This window comes from Salvelinus alpinus, chromosome 1 (genome assembly GCF_045679555.1).
Source record: "Salvelinus alpinus chromosome 1, SLU_Salpinus.1, whole genome shotgun sequence".
NCBI lineage: Eukaryota > Metazoa > Chordata > Actinopteri > Salmoniformes > Salmonidae > Salvelinus > Salvelinus alpinus.
Genome location: NC_092086.1, coordinates 28,189,380 through 28,207,600, shown reverse-complemented (window position 1 = coordinate 28,207,600; position 18,221 = coordinate 28,189,380). Strand labels below are relative to the sequence as shown.

The following is an 18,221-nucleotide window of genomic DNA, read 5'->3' as shown; positions in this document are numbered from 1 at the left end:
GTGTTCATGTCAAGCATTTCCACAGAACCAAATTCAAATAATGAAAACATTTCTTTATCAAATAGCACATTTTGATCAGACTTGATTTGTTTTATGTACAGTATAAAAAGATAAGTGCTCGTCTTTAAGTGTTGGTCAAACTTCCACTGTCCCCTCCTTCACTATGGCCATGGCCAGGTTACGGGCTAGCGCTAGCCGCAGGAGCTCAATCTTGGTCGTCTCGATGTCCTCATCCTGAAAACGCACAGGGAAACACATTTAATGGATCCTCATCAGAATGTTGTTAGTGATTCCATATTCAATCTGATGTAATACTTCAGCAAACAGGAAAGGAGGGCTGCTAAACAACAATGACAAAAATCATGACAAGAGCTTACCAAGAACAACTTCAAAGGACTAATTCGAAGTAGAAAGGAGCACTCGAGATTTTTTTTGTTGAGTGCTCCTACTACTACTTTCTACCTTGAATGAACCCTTTTGGAAAATGTTCTTGGTAACCCCTTCTCATAATTATATAATACTTGATGTTAATGAAACCAACAGTCACTTTTTCTGGAATACAATATTCAAATTAGGTGACAATGGAACTGTGCGATTGGCTAGCCATGAAAATTCTGTGCTAACCCCTCTCTGGAGCAGGGCCAGCTTAGCCCTGGGCTAAGGTTGGTGTTAACCCATTTTAGAATGTGCAAGTGTGAATAGTCGATTAGCTGTGGGCTAAGGAAGCTCTTAGTGCAGTGTGAACAGTTACTAACCCCGGGCTAAGCAACTGTAGAGATTAGAGCATATTATAAAACAGTGCATTAGGAGATTGAAAGGGAAACATTAGATAGAGGGTAAGGGGGGGTGTAACCCAGTACCTGCATGGGTCTGTCTGGGTTGGGAACACTCTTCTCTGAGGTCAGCTCCTCCAGACAGAACATCAGCTCATGAGTTTGATCAGCAGAGAAGATCACCTGCAAGAGGACAAGCCCAGAGATGAGCAACTGACTGCAACAAAAGGCTATTAGCCTAAAGAGGCAACATCTACAAAACTACCTTCCAAAGACAAAGGTAAGAGCATATATTCAGAGATACAGATCTGATAGGAATCAATAAGGCGATATCTTAATTTAAATATTTTGAAAATATAATATATATATTATGCCATTCATTTATTTTCTTTAAGATTACAAAGATGTGTTGCCGTTCATATTTAGTTAGTAAATCAAAAAAAGGGAAGTTCAATCTATGGAATATGCTATACACTAGGTAAGTAGAAGTTAATTTCAATGTTAAGTCAAGGATGGAAGTTAATGCTGTGGGCCAGTTGACCTCTTTCTGCTCCAGCAGGGGCAGGGCGTCGGTCAGCAGAGTCATCCAGAAGGAACGTGGGGCGATCTTGGCCGTCATCAGGGAGAGGAGGAGCTTGGCGGCGTCAGAGAAACGCTTCTCGCCGTACAGCCGATGGAACTCACGGTACTTCCCTGCAGACAACAGGATCACATTCATCAAGGCAAAGCGTAGCAAAAACTGTTTCTCTACAGAAAGTGGTAACGCGCATTTCTGATTGGACAAGTTCAGGTAGTCCATCCTGTTTCCTTCCATAAATGGTGCCCAATGAATATGACCCAGGACAGGAGGGGAACAGAATGAACAAATGGATACAATCACATGATGCTCTCTCATTGGCATCATTGGTTACACAGACACAGTATCAATGACATAGTATGGTGTAAAATGTATTTGCCACGGTTTCAGTATAGAACACTGAGAAGTGCACCGAATCCACAGAAATGATGTGAGAACCATCTATCAATCACACATGATGCCAGTTGGGACACCCAACATGGTCACTGTAGAATTGGATTCTCATTCTACTCGCTACAGCACTGGTAGAACTTGTATGGCCTAAATGTAAATACACTGTGGTTCCACGTGATTGTTTAAGACCAAGATAACATGATATACATCATAGTCAATGAACAGTTAGTTCTGCCTTCATGAGTGACTAATTGTAAAGTGAGACGTTACATTTCCCCCAGCTGTAGGTTATCATCAGCTGTTACAACAGCATTAGGCCACAGACTGCAGCCTTATATGGACCACTTTTCTCCTATGTGAGAGTAAATCATCTAATAGAAAGGACAAAATACATTATGGGTCTGATCCAGTGTGTGTGTGTGTGTGTGTGCGCATGTGAGTGATATATGGCTGACTGAATGTCAAGTTAACATGCAACACCAAGCAGGGCTCTACAGTGCGACCATTTTACTTGCATATGTGCCTAAATATTTTGCTGTGCGACCTGGAATTTTAATTGAGGAGCACCAGCGTGCCTAGAAAAACGTATGATTCTAACTTTATTCCCTCAAATATATTTTGATTTGTGCTCCTGAATTTCTTTGTGTGCTCCTATATTTTTCAACTTAGGCACACACGTGCTCCTTGTAAAACAGGTCAGCTTAGAGCCCTGCCAAGGAGTGTTTGCTTGTGTGTGTTCACAGTGCTTCATGTCTGTGTATGTACACGTCTGCACCCCATACCTAGAAAAGTAAGCCTGTCACTGAGCAGCATGGCTGGACCCAGGTTGTCAATCAGGTCCAGATCAGAGAAGGTCCCTTTGGCGCAGTAGTCCTGGAGAAACCTGAGATACAGACCATAGAGATACATCTATAGACCACAGAGATACAGTATATCTAGGATACAGACTGGGTTAAACCCACGGGGGGGTGGGGAGCGAGCGAGAGAGTGAGCGACTACAGGGTGGTCTGGTAGCTAGTGGTGTGGAAGTAGATGTCATGGGAGGACATCTTTGCTGCCCTTCTTGAAGTAAATCCAGATCTAATGTGGTGACTCCACTACGTAGCTTTCATAAACCCCCTCATGTTAGATCAGTGGTTACATCAAGGAAAGGAGGAAGGAAGAAGGTATTTTCAAAGTATTGAAAACAGGCCGACGACTGTTCAGAAAAAAAACACAGCTTTCCTGAACAGGTCACATGGTCAGGATCAGTAAAAGCTGTAGATATACAGCACCTCTCTGATATGAGGGTGGCGAAGGCAGCATCTTTGGCTCTGATGCTCCAGGAGAGAGCAGAGCCCAGTCTGTTGTTCCTCAGGGCCTTCTTGGCCATGATCTTACAGATGCTCCTCACTGCAACACAGAGAGACACATTATACCAAAGAGTTAGGGGGTGATATCCACAACAGGCATGACAGAAATCAGGGGGAGTTTGAATGTATTTTCCATGTGTGTTTTAGTAAGTGTCCATGTTGCGATTGAGGGAGTGAGACTGAATGTGGGTCTCAGTGAGAGCTTCATGCATGAGAGTAAGATGGACAACTGTTTTGGATAAGAGCGCGTGAGTATGCGTGCGTACGTGTATGCATCATATCTACCTTGTTCAGTCATCTGCCTCTGCTCACAGATCCTGATCACCTTCAGGGCCTTGCGCTCCGTGTCCAGAGGAACACGCTCGATCTGTAGCTCCAGGTACACACGGCCAAACTCTGGACAGTGGTCAAAGTAGTCCACAGCCAGCTGCCACAGGCTGAGGACCAGAGAGAAATAGCTTGTTAATCATGCACAGCTTAACCGATCATCCAATAGGAGCAGCACTGGAGGAGGTCAAACAGGGGAAGAGGCCTATACGCGTAGCCGACAACACTTTCTATACAAGATAACTACTGAACACAGTGGACCTCAGCATGTGTAGTTTTGCAGACGTGATTGTATATATGACAGTTATCTATTAGAAAAACAGACATGTTGGCACTGGGAGTTATGCATATAGTCCAAGCTAACCAGACTAGTGGGTCTGTCTCACCTGTGATGGGTGAAGAGTCCTGAGGCATACTCCAGCAGTAGAAACTCTCTCAGGTTGGAGCCAAAACTAAATCAACACAAACAGAGAACACATGTTATTATGATCAACGTTGACAAAGGCTGCCACCGAAACACTTCCGTTTGTTCTGACCTCTGCTGCTAAAAAAACACATTAAAATATTTCAGTGAGTGTGGGTTCTTCCTTTATTCAAGTGTATGCCCTTTGAACCCGGCACCCAAATACTTCCTGTTATCACAAGCATTTGAGCTGAGCACGCCAACTTCACTTTCTATGATTATGATCAATGTTACCATTAGAACAATATTGGCAGTTAATGTCAACCCTTTGTGGGACAGTGGTGTCCTTAACTTACTGTAGGTTGTGAGACTGGAGCAGTTTACAGTGGTCCAGCAGGTCAGTCAGATGCCCCACAAACCACCAGTTGTTGAGAGCAATGCTGGAAAGCACAAATAACATGTCATAAATATCACAACATATGAAACTGAACAGTAGTTTACATGAGAGACAGAGGGGAAATCACATTGTGTGTCTAGCCCCAACATTTATTTCATCTTATCCACATGAGCAGTTACTGTTACCTTAGCAACAACACAGCTACTCTCCCTGGGTTCTATACCATAGAAATATAATTCCTTTGGTTTCTGTATTTCTATGGTCTATAGACGCTCGTCCTCACCTGCAGTCCTTGATGACCTGGTGGATGTCAAACTCAAAGGCTGCCAGCAGGATGCTGTCCAGGGGCTCTGGGACACTCCTCGTGTCCAGGAACATGTGCATGCTAGACTGGAACACACACACACATAGGACAGGACACTTACTCATAGTGTTGTGGTAAGTCCCAGGGCATACTGGTGCAACTCTGTATAGTGTAGTAGTAGGTACCAGTGTGTAGTAGTAAGTGTGAAGTGTAGTAGTAAGTACCTGTGCGTAGTAGTGCAGCTCTGTGGGCTTGACAGTGGGGTGGGAGAACAGCAGTCTGGTGACCAGGAAGTGATACCAGGTACTCAGCAGCTCCTTGTGCTCCAGGAGAACATCCTCATCACCAACCAGAATCTACATGGATATTTAGGAGGGTATGGATAACCCATGGATGGATATTTAGGAGGGTATGGATAACCCATGGATGGATACTCATTTAGGAGGGTATGGATAACCCATGGATGGATACTCATTTAGGAGGGTATGGATAACCCATGGATGGATACTCATTTAGGAGGGTATGGATAACCCATGGATGGATACTCATTTAGGAGGGTATGGATAACCCATGGATGGATACTCATTTAGGAGGGTATGGATAACCCATGGATGGATACTCATTTAGGAGGGTATGGATAACCCATGGATGGATACTCATTTAGGAGGGTATGGATAACCCATGGATGGATACTCATTTAGGAGGGTATGGATAACCCATGGATGGATACTCATTTAGGAGGGTATGGATAATCCATGGATGGATACTCATTTAGGAGGGTATGGATAATCCATGGATGGATACTCATTTAGGAGGGTATGGATAATCCATGGATGGATACTCATTTAGGAGGGTATGGATAATCCATGGATGGATACTCATTTAGGAGGGTATGGATAATCCATGGATGGATATTTAGGAGGGTATGGATAATCCATGGATGGATATTTAGGAGGGTATGGATAAACCATGGATGGATATTTAGGAGGGTATGGATAAACCATGGATGGATATTTAGGAGGGTATGGATAAACCATGGATGGATATTTAGGAGGGTATGGATAATCCATGGATGGATATTTAGGAGGGTATGGATAATCCATGGATGGATACTCAGGAGGGTATGGATAAACCATGGATGGATACTCAGGAGGGTATGGATAAACCATGGATGGATATTTAGGAGGGTATGGATAAACCATGGATGGATAATTAGGAGGGTATGGATAAACCATGGATGGATAATTAGGAGGGTATGGATAAACCATGGATGGATACTCAGGAGGGTATGGATAAACCATGGATGGATACTCAGGAGGGTATGGATAAACCATGGATGGATATTTAGGAGGGTATGGATAAACCATGGATGGATATTTAGGAGGGTATGGATAATCCATGGATGGATATTTAGGAGGGTATGGATAAACCATGGATGGATATTTAGGAGGGTATGGATAAACCATGGATGGATATTTAGGAGGGTATGGATAATCCATGGATGGATATTTAGGAGGGTATGGATAAACCATGGATGGATATTTAGGAGGGTATGGATAATCCATGGATGGATAATTAGGAGGGTATGGATAAACCATGGATGGATATTTAGGAGGGTATGGATAAACCATGGATGGATATTTAGGAGGGTATGGATAAACCATGGATGGATAATTAGGAGGGTATGGATAAACCATGGATGGATACTCAGGAGGGTATGGATGAACCATGGATGGATACTCAGGAGGGTATGGATAAACCATGGATGGATACTCAGGAGGGTATGGATAAACCATGGATGGATACTCAGGAGGGTATGGATAAACCATGGATGGATATTTAGGAGGGTATGGATAAACCATGGATGGATAATTAGGAGGGTATGGATAAACCATGGATGGATATTTAGGAGGGTATGGATAAACCATGGATGGATATTTAGGAGGGTATGGATAATCCATGGATGGATATTTAGGAAGGTATGGATAATCCATGGATGGATATTTAGGAGGGTATGGATAAACCATGGATGGATATTTAGGAGGGTATGGATAAACCATGGATGGATATTTAGGAGGGTATGGATAAACCATTGATGGATATTTAGGAGGGTATGGATAATCCATGGATGGATATTTAGGAGGGTATGGATAATCCATGGATGGATATTTAGGAGGGTATGGATAAACCATGGATGGATATTTAGGAGGGTATGGATAATCCATGGATGGATATTTAGGAGGGTATGGATAAACCATGGATGGATATTTAGGAGGGTATGGATAAACCATGGATGGATATTTAGGATGGTATGGATAAACCATGGATGGATAATTAGGAGGGTATGGATAAACCATGGATGAATGAATCAACAGGTAGAACATATGGATAGTAGATGGAAGAGACAGACAGCACCAACAAGAGATTATTTTAGCTCCTTTACAGTTCACCCTCACACAGATGCAGGTACAGAGCCAAAGAATGGACTCTACATGTACAGAGCGAGTTCCTTTTGGCTAAGGTATACATTGTATACTACAGGTAGCTACACTGACTACAAAACATTAGGCTCTTTCTATGACAGACTGACCAGGTGAAAGCTATGATCCCTTATTGATGTCACCTGGTAAATCCACTTCAGTGTAGATGTAGGGGAGGAGACGGGTTACAGGATTTTTAAGCCTTGAAACAATTGAAACATGGATTGTGTATATGTCCCATTCAGGGGGTGAATGGGCAAGACAAAACAATTAAGTGACTTTGAACAGGGTATGGTAATAGGTGCCAGGCGCACTGGATTGAGTGTGTCAAGTACTGCAAAGCTACTGGGTTTCACACTCAACAGTTTCCTGTGTGTATCAAGAATGGTCCACCAACCAAAGGACATTTCGACAACTATGGGAAGCATTGGAGTCAACATTGGCCAGCATCCCTGTGGAATGTTTGACACCTTGTCCATGGCCCAATGAATTTAGACTTTTCTGAGGGCAAAGGGTGTGCAACTCAATATTACGACAGTGTTCCTAATGTTTTGTACACTCAGTGTGTACCTGTCACCTACCTCCACTGATCACCACACAGATGCAGGTACAGTGTGCCAGGGCAGGTATTGGGCAGTTCCACTGACCTTACAGATGTCCTCCAGGTGGGGGTTGCTGGCAAAGGACTGGTCCTGGAGACAGCGGTCCACCTCCTCACGCCAGTGTCTCCACTTTACATCAAACTCTGTCAGGGTCTGAGTCTCACCAGGCTACAGTAAGATGTCATAGAGGAGAGAGAGCTAGAGTTACAACCATAGAGATACATATAATATACGTGTTCTACTTGATTCTGTGGTTAAAACTGGGTGCTGTTCAGGAGGTTGAAACATTCAGATAGAAATGCACTATGTACATTGAAGATGGGCATCTTCATGAGCAGGTTGTCCAGCAGCTTGAACATGGCCCTGGCTGCAGGCTGCAAAGTTGCCTGTTTCACCAGGACCTGCCTGGCCTCGTCCATCCGGCCCTGCAGCACGTAGCTGATCACCTGGAGACACACAGAGGGGGGACAGTGTGGTTCAATAGGGGAGAAAGAATATCTGCATACAGACTAGTGCACAAATAAACATGAATAGGAATAGCAGTTATTACACAAGACATAAGTTATAGGAGTTAAACTGGGCAAAGAAAGTCTGCACAGATAAAATACATAGTATATCAATGAGTTAATTTCAACCACATTGGAAGCAATCATGGAGAACCATTTAAAAAGGCAAATTCACCTCAATTTCACTGGTTTTGAGGATCCACTAAAGAAGTTTTGATCAAACAGGGCTCTACGCTGACAGTTTTTACAAGGAGCACATGTGCTCGTAAGTAGAAAAATGTAGGAGCACACAAAGAAATTAAGGAGCACAATGAAAGTATTTGAGGAAGTGTTTTTATGAAAAGAAATTAATAAAAGTTTATGAATAAAACGTTTTTTGGAGTGTTCCATGCTAAATCAATTACAATGTACGCTCAAATATAAGTAATTTAGGTGATCCAACAATGTTCAGTTGCCCCTTTGAGTTCTCCGACGTGTCTCTTCACTAGCAGTTGAGCAAGCTCAAACTAACATTGAAAAACCACATAGCGTGTGAACAAAACAATGTAAATAGCCAAGAAACACGAGAACAAAGTCACACGTTAGTAGACTTTCAGGTGAAATCAACCAACTTCTACCCTGTGCACTTCTAAAATGTATCTTTCAGCACTTCAATCACAGTGCGCACAGCACCCCAGGCGCTGTTGCTGCTCGAGATGGGAAAGCTATATGGGATTTGTAGTTCTGTGTGTGATTAGCTACCAGCTATGAAACAAAAACAGCAGGTTTACTTTGAAAATAGTTACGGCAGCAATTTTCCCCCACTATAAATCACATGTTCATACATTACTTTTTCAGTTCGCACACATCTATTTTTAGGCGCATATGTGAGTAAAATATCACACTGTAGAGCCGGTCAATGACAAAAGTCGGTCTGACGTATGTGCGCACTGTGCCAATAGTTCTAAAAAGGCAGAGAAAGACAGGAGAGTGGTGTATGTGTACGTACCACGTCCCAGTAGGCCTGGTGCTCTGCGGGGCTCTCACTCGCCAGCACCTCCCTGGCCTTCTCATCCACGTCAGCCTTGTGCAGCCTAACCCAGTCGAGGAGGTGGAGCACAAGGGAGCCAGCTGGAGGGCCACATACAAAAAACAGGTTGCAGAATATATTAATGTTCTGTTCACACCATAGAGATAGATGACTCATTATGGATATAACCCCTTTTAGCGTGGACAATGAGGGCTTCCACCCTTTTGAAGTAGTCAGCTGGGTGGGGATTCATACGAGTTTGGACAGGGGTCGTGTTAGCTTTCAGAAATCAGCATTTTCAAAACTCAGACCATAATTTTTTTTTGCGTTTTTAACCATTTAACCTGCGTTTCATATTGAAAGTCAACAGTGTTTTTTGGCTTCACTAGAGTGATCAGGGGCTTGCAAATGTAGTTTCTTTACACAAAATACATTAGTGCAAAATCGTTTTCATCAGCTGACAACAGAAGTGGAACGCTATTTGGCTAGCAGCCAGACATAAATAAATTAGCCTACAATAAAAAAGCAAAGTATATTTTGCATAAACAATGCATTGCCATCATATTTCTAATGTTTAGCTTGAAGTTAATATTGCATTTTAACTAGCTACTGGAGAAAACCTTCACTGGAAGAAAGTACCGGAGAAAAGTAGCCTACACATCAGCCAGGGCACTGATGATCCAATGACGAGAGAAAATATATTTCATCCAAGTGGAGAAGTGGAACTGAAGCACAAAATTTGTAATTTTACAATCATGATTATTTGCGCAAACCCTGACTGAAGCCTAGCAGAATTTACAATACGAAGCATTTTAGATCTGTGTGAAAAATGCAGAATCCTGCGTTAACGCAACCCCTGTAGGAGCAATCAGCCAATGAAAAAGTAGAAAATTGGTTACTTTAAAATGGAGATAGCCTCAATGGTGCTACCCATGCCATCACAGACACAAAGATGAGTCTTCTATCTAGCTCTATGGTTCACACCTAGAGGATGCTTCTGTGTCCAAAGCAACGTCAAGGTTGACACACAAAATATAAACTCTACCTGGAGCTGCATCGATGAACAACACTTCACAAAGATTCCAGATCAGCTCTACTGCCAGCAGGATTGACACCTATCACGAAACACAGGATAGAAGAGTCGTGCCAAGGGAATCATTATGATACAACTCATAGACTGTTTTAGTGTATAACATTACAAAGGTGTTCATCTTCATCGTTGATTCAAGATACTTTTCTCACGTTTGCTGATTCAATGTTATATTACTTGGGTTATGTTCTCTTGACATGAGGGTAAGTGGTTAGTCGAACTGAATAGGCACAGACATGTAATCTACCTGATTTCCATACTGTGTAGCCAATGCTGCATCTTGTGTAGAAACTGCAAAGTGAGGGGAAATAGCATGTTACTTAAGTCTGTCTATGAACTGCATAGATAAACATATGATTGTTGAAATGTTGCCATATACTATACCTGCGACTTGCTGGAGTTCCTCCATGCATGCTCGAATCACAGACCTGTAGTTCTTGCTAATACTGACGAACCTGAATAAATAAGTGAAATTGATAAACGAGTACACCCATTATAATGCAAAACATTTAGATTACTATGAGATTAAGTCACACATATCATCACCACTGTTTGGTTATATTTAGAACCAGGAGTTTTTCCTGACCACATGACAAAGGAAAACTCAAAGCCCTAGTTTGAATTACAAGAGAAAGTAGTCTATCCCATCCTTACTGGGGTTTCTTGTTCTTGCTGGGCAGATCCTCTCTGATCCTCTGCAGACCAACAAAGATGTGATGGGACTCATTGAAGAGTTTACGCAAAATAGGGGAATAGATGTCCTCATCTTTCCTGACCTCATGGACAAAGGGACAACCCCCTGCAGATCCACCTGAAGAGATGCACAGGGAGAGAGAGTTAGAGGAGGATACTTTGAACTTTGACATGATTTGAGTCAGGAGTCACTTTACTACCAAGTTATATGTTCAACTCTCATATCTACCCGATGCTTTGTAAATGGTCTCATAAACCAGGATATCTCCAGGACCCCACACAAATCCCAAGTGTTTTTGGTTGCTGTCGAACCCAGGGATAGGCTGAAAGAGAGAAACGTCTCGTTAGTTTATTCATGTGGACATAGCTAGGTAGTTAACCGTCTAGAGATGATTCTGCCTTGCTGCCAGTATCTTTCAACCCACTGAAACCAGTCATCACAAATGACAAATCAACATTGTGCAGTGCTGCCAGTATTATTGTGGACACTTGAGCTCAGAGACGTTTGAATGAAGTGCCAGCTAGTTAGCGAACTAACGTTAGCTAACTGCATAGCCTGGCCAAGACACATTTTGATTCCACAACAACAGAGCACGAGCGGTACTTACAGTAGTTGTTGGCTCCACATCTACCTCCTCCATTACCACCCACTTTGATCAAATCAATAAGGCGAATCAATAAATATAACTTAATCCACGAGCGATACAAATACTGACATTTCAAATAATATAATACAGAAATTAGGCGCTTCAAACATTCAGCTGAAGGACCCAAAGCGTGCGCATGTCTGATGTCATAGGAATTCTGTGTCGTGCCTGACTAGAAATGCAAGCTTGCACTAAAGGGGACACAATTAGTCAGTTGTCAATTTGACAAGTAATGTCACCATGAGAATATATTATTCCAATGAATAAAATCAATTTATACCAATATCTACCAATCATAATGTTTTGGTACTAATTTGCTCAAAGTGGTAAGAACTAATGGCCACCAGATGCAAACAGTTATTTATTTACCCCAATGTGCAGATTTTAGTAATAATTAATTGTCTAATGACATGTTCCTTATAACATTTAGGCTATTTCCAATGGCATAATAGGCAAATATGGGATTTTTACAATGTTGCACCATTCTGGACTTTATCAACATCCATCCAATACTGTGTGGGCAACATTAGTTTCTTGCTGGATCATCTCTATTTTGGTACAAGTACTGTACAACCAAATATTTCATTGTTCCATCTGTGGTACAGCATCATTTGTTGGCTGAATGTTATGGTCTATAAAAACAAGATGGCTACTGAGGATCAGTCCTCTCTTCCATGACAAAATTCCAGAATGGTTTAAATTCCCAAACATTGACCCTTCAGTACACTTTCTTAAATAACCAGATTTTTATTGAGCAAATGTACAGCAATGGCACTGTTAACATCAAAGCATTAGGACGTTTTCGGTGAATATTTTCATAAAACAAAACAAAAGAGAACGTGTTATAAATGCGCGTGCACGTGTTACAGAAACGCGCATTACGACATTCCCGCCCTCTGCCAGCGCTCAACATCTTACCCTGTGACCAACGTTGGCCAATGAATGTGAAGTATAGGGCACGAGCATGTGTTTGTGATCGCGCACGTAAGGCCGGTATTTTAATCGGGAGCGGGTACGTGCGCGTACACGTCTATTCGTTGTGTGGCGGCGTAGAGAAGCGCAAATAGAGTAACCATGGCTGACGAGAAACCCAAGGTGAGTTGCTTGAAAATATGCTTACATCTCATCACATTTTTTCACATACATAACTCAAATGGAACTAAGGAAAATGTACATGTAATATTTCCTTACTTGAGATCTTAGTAGACTCAAGTTTTGAAAATGCAAGTACTCCATTGGAGACACCGGAAGACCTGTGCACGCGCCTGCATGGGCGCGTGGCTTGCTGCTTGATTCGCAGCCAACTAGCGTTTGCTAGCTGAACATGACAGTAAGCAATGCATGCACTCTCATCAGTTCTTAATCTTTTCTATTTGCAAATGTAATCTGACAAACTCAGTTCAGATCCAAGCGGTTGTATCAATCATCACTTTGTCAATTTCTTCAGTTACAAACTTGTTACATTCATTCATGGCTACAGCAAGGGTCCCTCTCATCTGCTTATGGAGCCAGCTATCACAGCATGTTACAAATGAGTGAAATGGTGTGACTGAGACAGTGTTAAAAACCATGTTTTACTCCTATGTGTTTTCATGTGTAAAAGTATGATCAATATTTTGAAATGCATCAATCATGTGTGTGTGTTGACCAATGATCAGATGTTTGACACATACATGTTTAATATGTGTCCTCATTTGGATGAATTCTAGAATGTGAAAAGCACCTATCCTGTAGTCAGCATGATAAATTCCACTCTGGGGTTAGGGGTAGACTAAACATTGTCCAAAAGCACTTCTTGTCTCATTACATTGCCACAGCGCCATGACTTTTAGAACAAGTAAATAATAACCAAGACAGATGAACTTGTATGTCACTGCTGAACTATCCAAGGCCCTTGTAAGTGTTCTAGAAAACTTTAAATATTTGGTCTATTTTCACTGTTCAGAAACTGCTTATATTCAGACAGTGCACTGCTGACAAAAACTCTGTGTAAATGTTTCTGCTGGCCTAAAATCAATGATGGTCATATCAAGGTTGCCATTAGCCTGGGACCTGACTGATCATTTGCTTTGCATCAACTGTATCAGCCAAGCAACATTTGTATCTGATCGTCTCAGGCAAGGTTACCATTAGCTGCTTTTATCAACGCTAGTATTCATACACTAGCGTTACTAGGAATTACCTTGCAAAAAAATTGAATAGTCTGCAAGAATCCAGAAGTTAAATAAAATAAAATTTCAACTTACTCTGTTGATTGTCTGTAGGGCTGGTCTTTATGCAGAGGGGACATTGGAAAAAAAACATCTAATGGAACATTCAGAATTTCCAAATGTGGGTCTATTGTAGACCCAATTACTCTCCCCTGTCAAAATAAAAGTCCTGCACTGCGCCATACCAGCACAAAAGAAAGCAAGAACTTTTATTTTGACATGAGGTAAGCAGAGAGGAACTGACCTCGCTGAGGAACTGCATGGGTCTATAACAGATCCACGTTTGGAAAGTCTGTTTAATTATACGTTCCATTAGATGTTTGTTTTTTCTCAAATTCCCCCCAACATAAGGTCCAAGCCTACAGACAATCGGCAGAGTAAGATGAAAGTTAATTTTATTTAACTTCTGGCTTTCGGCGGACTATTCAGTTTTTTGCAAGCTAATTCCCAGCAACCCTAGTGTGTAAATACTAGCGTTTCTAAAAGCAACTAGGTTACCATATATTGTATTCAGTGTTTGTCTATATGAGCTAGCCATGTTTAAAGCTGCAATATGTAACTTTTTGGGTGACCAGACAAAATTCACATAGAAATGTGAGTTATAGATATGTCATTCTCATTGAAAGCAAGTCTAAGAAGTGGTACATCTGTTATATGTGCGCTATTTCTATGCTTCCCATTCTTAAGTTTAGTTTTTACGTCTTTTACTTTTTTACTTTTGTACACCAGCTTCAAACAACTGAAAATACTATATTTTTGGTTATGGAAAAGATATTTCACAGCGGTTTAAATGGTACAATAATTCTCTACACTATACTTGCTTTTGTTGTCACTTAAACTGAAATTAGGTGGACTATTCGACTTTTAACAGACTTGATTATCTGTCACGTAATAGTGGGTATGATGGTAATTCTAGACATTACATTTATACTGTATCTGCGTTTCATCTCACTGAATACACCCCCAATGTTTGTTGTGTCCATCAGGAGGGAGTGAAAACAGAAAACAACGACCACATAAACCTGAAGGTGGCGGGACAGGACGGCTCGGTGGTGCAGTTCAAGATCAAGAGACACACGCCGCTCAGCAAACTCATGAAGGCGTACTGCGAGAGACAGGTGAGTCTGACGTGGCAACCATGATGATGCCACTGAGTGCAGCAGCGGCATCAGAGGGCAAGGTTGAGCTACTACCATATTGGTTATACCTATCAAGTCCTTTTTAATCTGCATAATGTGCTGAGGGCGTAGAGGTGGTTTCTGGACAGAAGCAACTAGCAGCACCTCTACCCTATACATTTGGCCAGGGCCAGTATTCATAAAGTGTCTCAGAATGGGAGTGCTGATCAAGGATCAGGTCCCGTTCTGTCCATGTCATTTATTAATTAATTGTGATCTAAACGGGCCAAAGCTAAACTGGTACTATGTCATCATTCTCCTCCTGAGAGGAAGAGGAATGATTCATATTCCTGCACAATGTCTATTTAGAATTTATTATCGCACAATGTATTGCACAATTCCCTGGCACATTTGTAAATATCCTAATTCAATTAGTTTGAGTGCCTCCTTGTGTCTTAGGAACATTTTAATCCTTGTTCTTATTCATTGAGCTTTTCTTTTTTGTATTATTTTATTTACTTAATTACTTTCCTATTGTCGAGAGGTGAACCTGTAATTAAGCATTTCTTTGCACTGTGTACTCCACGTATGTCATGTGTACAGGTATATGACTAATAAACTTGGAAAAGGTCATGACCCTAACTATGGGAATATAGGGGTTGATGAAAGATGACAGCTCATATTATCCATTGAGGACAAGGAAACTCATTGAAGAGAGAAGGCGATACATGCACCCTTTTATACTCTTGTATCTCTTTGATCTGTTCACTGTCAGATGTAGTCTATATTGTCTGTGACAGGAGACGAGCGCTATGGGCTGTGTTGTCTTCATCATATTATCATCTTCATTTTCATCGTCCTCATTATTCCAGTGTCCCAGCTCTATGTGTGGTTAAGATCGTTGGGCCAGTAACTGGAAGGTCGCTGGTTCGAATCCCCGAGCCGAATAGGTGAAAAATATTTTTGGTGTCTTTGAGCAAGGCACTTAACCCTAATTGCTCCTGTAAGTCGCTCTGGATAAAAGCATCTGCTAAATGACTAAAATGTATTGTAGTAATGACTCTGTACTGTCCACTCTTCTGATTTTAGTTCTTTTTATTAACACTTTTTATTTGGTCAAATACCCTTTATTTTAATATGCACCAAATGTACTTGTCATATTCAATGCAATTTGCATTAGTAAGGCTTAAGCTTAACTTGCCTATCTCTCTGGCTGTAGGCTGATTAGTAAATACTAAGCCTTACTGCTGGATCATTATGGCCAATCTGATCTGGGCTATTTATGATCTTATAGGCTAATTGAAGGGATTTACACTGCATTACCTAATAAGTACTTTTAAAATAGGGTTCTTGGCTTTGGATTCTGCCAACATATCAAAGGTCTTTTTGTTCTCTTCCCTAGTGCACTTGGAGCTGTTCTGTTCTACATGTCTTTTTGAATGATTGTGTTCATGCTGCTTGCACTGGCAAGTACAGAGATGTAGAGATGGAGGCAGAGATGTAGAAACTGAGCCTTTGCTCTCTAGTGCTAGGCCTGTCTTATCCAGGCTTGCCCAGGCCTAATCTCAATGCTGTGTGTGCGTGCCCACCCATAATGGATCTTGTGTGTCTCTTTAGACCAGTGAAGTCATGTAAGTAGGCCAGGCTCTACAGGCTTTGTTGAGTAGAAGCCACTTCCCTCCTATCCTGTTGTTTCTTCCTTTATCTGATAAAAATGATGTCGGCCAACGTGGATATGGAGTGGCACTATAGTAACGCCCTTCCCTATCTCCTCGTCCCTTCCTTTCTGCAGTGTTTTCATTCACATAGTAGAGAAGCGACAGGAGTTTTTAAAGGAATGGCTAACCTTGCTTCCTCAGTGCCGTACACTATTAATGGATTGCTTGGCAAGGGTTGGGAAAACATTGTTTTCTTTGGACATTTTACTTGGAGAGATTGTTTTGTGCCAGACAGTTTAATGGAATTTAGTATCTGTGTGTCTGTGTCTGTAGGGGTTGACAATTAGGCAAATCCGGTTCCGGTTCGATGGACAGCCTATAAACGAGACAGACACACCTGCACAGGTAATCCTGGAGTATAATTGGGAGGAACTGATTTGTTACATCAATTCACTCTATTTTGCTTGAACAACACCATTCCAGCAATAAAACATGATACATTCCTCCCTGTTTTGAGAATACCAATGAACATTTGTGCATGTCAAAAGAATGTTAAATGCAAAATGTCTTCTAACGAAAGTTTTCCATTCACAGCTAATTTATGTACATTTTTGTCATGAATGCCATGTCATCTAATGAAATCGGGTTTTATATCAAATTGACTTAATTTCCTTCCTTTTTCCTGACAGTTGGAAATGGAGGATGAAGATACGATTGACGTTTTCCAGCAACAGACAGGAGGCCTCTACTAGCATGTCAAGCACTCCCCCACATCTTCCTCCACCCCCCAGACGGCTGCTTTGCAGCTTGTCCCATTTCCCACCACAGAACCAATACCATGCGGAAGAAGTCCTGCTCACAGTTATACATAACTGTTGATGTATAGTGTTTTCATTCTTGCCTTTGTTTCCTTCCTGTTTTGTAAATAAACAACCTCCGCTAAAACAACTCAGATTTGAGTAACATTCATACAAGGTGTCCCGTGAATGAACGCTGCAAGATCCAGCTCTTAAAAAGTCCATTGTTTTGGTGACTGGTTGGTTATCACTTACTCAGAGATCAAGAAAAGTTATTTTCCACCCCGTTCACTGTTTGAGAATAAGACTGGTTTGTTATTCAACTTCATTTTCTGTTTTCTGTTTCAGAAAATGGGTTTTATATCTTTTTCTATATAGTAGTGGTTGTGTAGAATGAAACATGTCTTGGACATAGTTTGACTAGGCCATGCTTGTAATAAGGAAACCCTGAAGAGATGTTTTAGTCCAGGTAAACATCTGTATTGTCTCATAAATGTCTTGTTAAAATAAAGTTATTCTCTCTTTTTAACCAAACTCAATTTATTTTGTCTCTGTTTCGTGGGTGACTGGGTCATTAAAACTGGTGCAAATATTTGTAATCATTCATTTTAAGAGTGCGTCCTTGTGCGTACAACAGCTCATGTTCACCAATCCCCTTTTTCAGTATGAAAACATAATTATGGAGATTTTATCAGTGAAAAACCACCACAGTGATTGAACTGTAAAGCTTGATCTCCACTGACTGTATAAAATACCATGTAGCAATGTTGGCACTGTCAGTGTAAAGATTCACTCAAAACTGGGAAAGAGGATGTTAGGACAGTGGGACTATTGTATGAAGCCAAACTAAAATAGTAACTCTTGAGTAACATTGTGTCCATACTC

The 18,221-nt window shown here is 41.3% G+C and overlaps 2 protein-coding genes across 3 annotated transcripts; one reads left to right on the top strand and one right to left on the bottom strand.

Annotated features, from left to right (window-relative positions):
- Positions 1–32: 32 nt before the first annotated feature.
- Positions 33–11,767, bottom strand: nup85 (nucleoporin 85). Its single transcript, XM_071395506.1, has 19 exons — positions 11,515–11,767; positions 11,136–11,229; positions 10,868–11,024; positions 10,598–10,668; positions 10,461–10,504; positions 10,169–10,238; positions 9,103–9,224; positions 7,920–8,054; positions 7,654–7,776; positions 4,751–4,882; positions 4,506–4,612; positions 4,182–4,265; positions 3,809–3,874; positions 3,381–3,532; positions 3,018–3,135; positions 2,526–2,626; positions 1,315–1,466; positions 861–956; positions 33–234 (listed from the first exon to the last, which is right to left on the bottom strand). Exons 1-19 carry the CDS (start codon positions 11,545–11,547, stop codon positions 136–138), a joined length of 1,956 nt encoding a protein of 651 aa, XP_071251607.1. The 5' UTR covers positions 11,548–11,767; the 3' UTR covers positions 33–135.
- Positions 11,768–12,217: 450 nt separating this feature from the next.
- LOC139582854 (small ubiquitin-related modifier 2) lies at positions 12,218–17,870 on the top strand. 2 transcript variants are annotated; one of them, XM_071413286.1, is made up of 4 exons: positions 12,218–12,648; positions 14,750–14,881; positions 16,873–16,944; positions 17,229–17,870. In XM_071413286.1, the coding sequence occupies exons 1-4, from the start codon at positions 12,628–12,630 to the stop codon at positions 17,289–17,291; spliced, it is 288 nt and encodes a 95-aa protein (XP_071269387.1). In that variant the 5' UTR covers positions 12,218–12,627; the 3' UTR covers positions 17,292–17,870. The 2 variants fall into 2 exon arrangements, with proteins under 2 accessions (XP_071269387.1, XP_071269470.1); XM_071413369.1 differs by lacking the exon at positions 16,873–16,944 and having other exon boundaries at positions 12,512–12,648.
- The last annotated feature ends 351 nt before the right edge of the window (positions 17,871–18,221 follow it).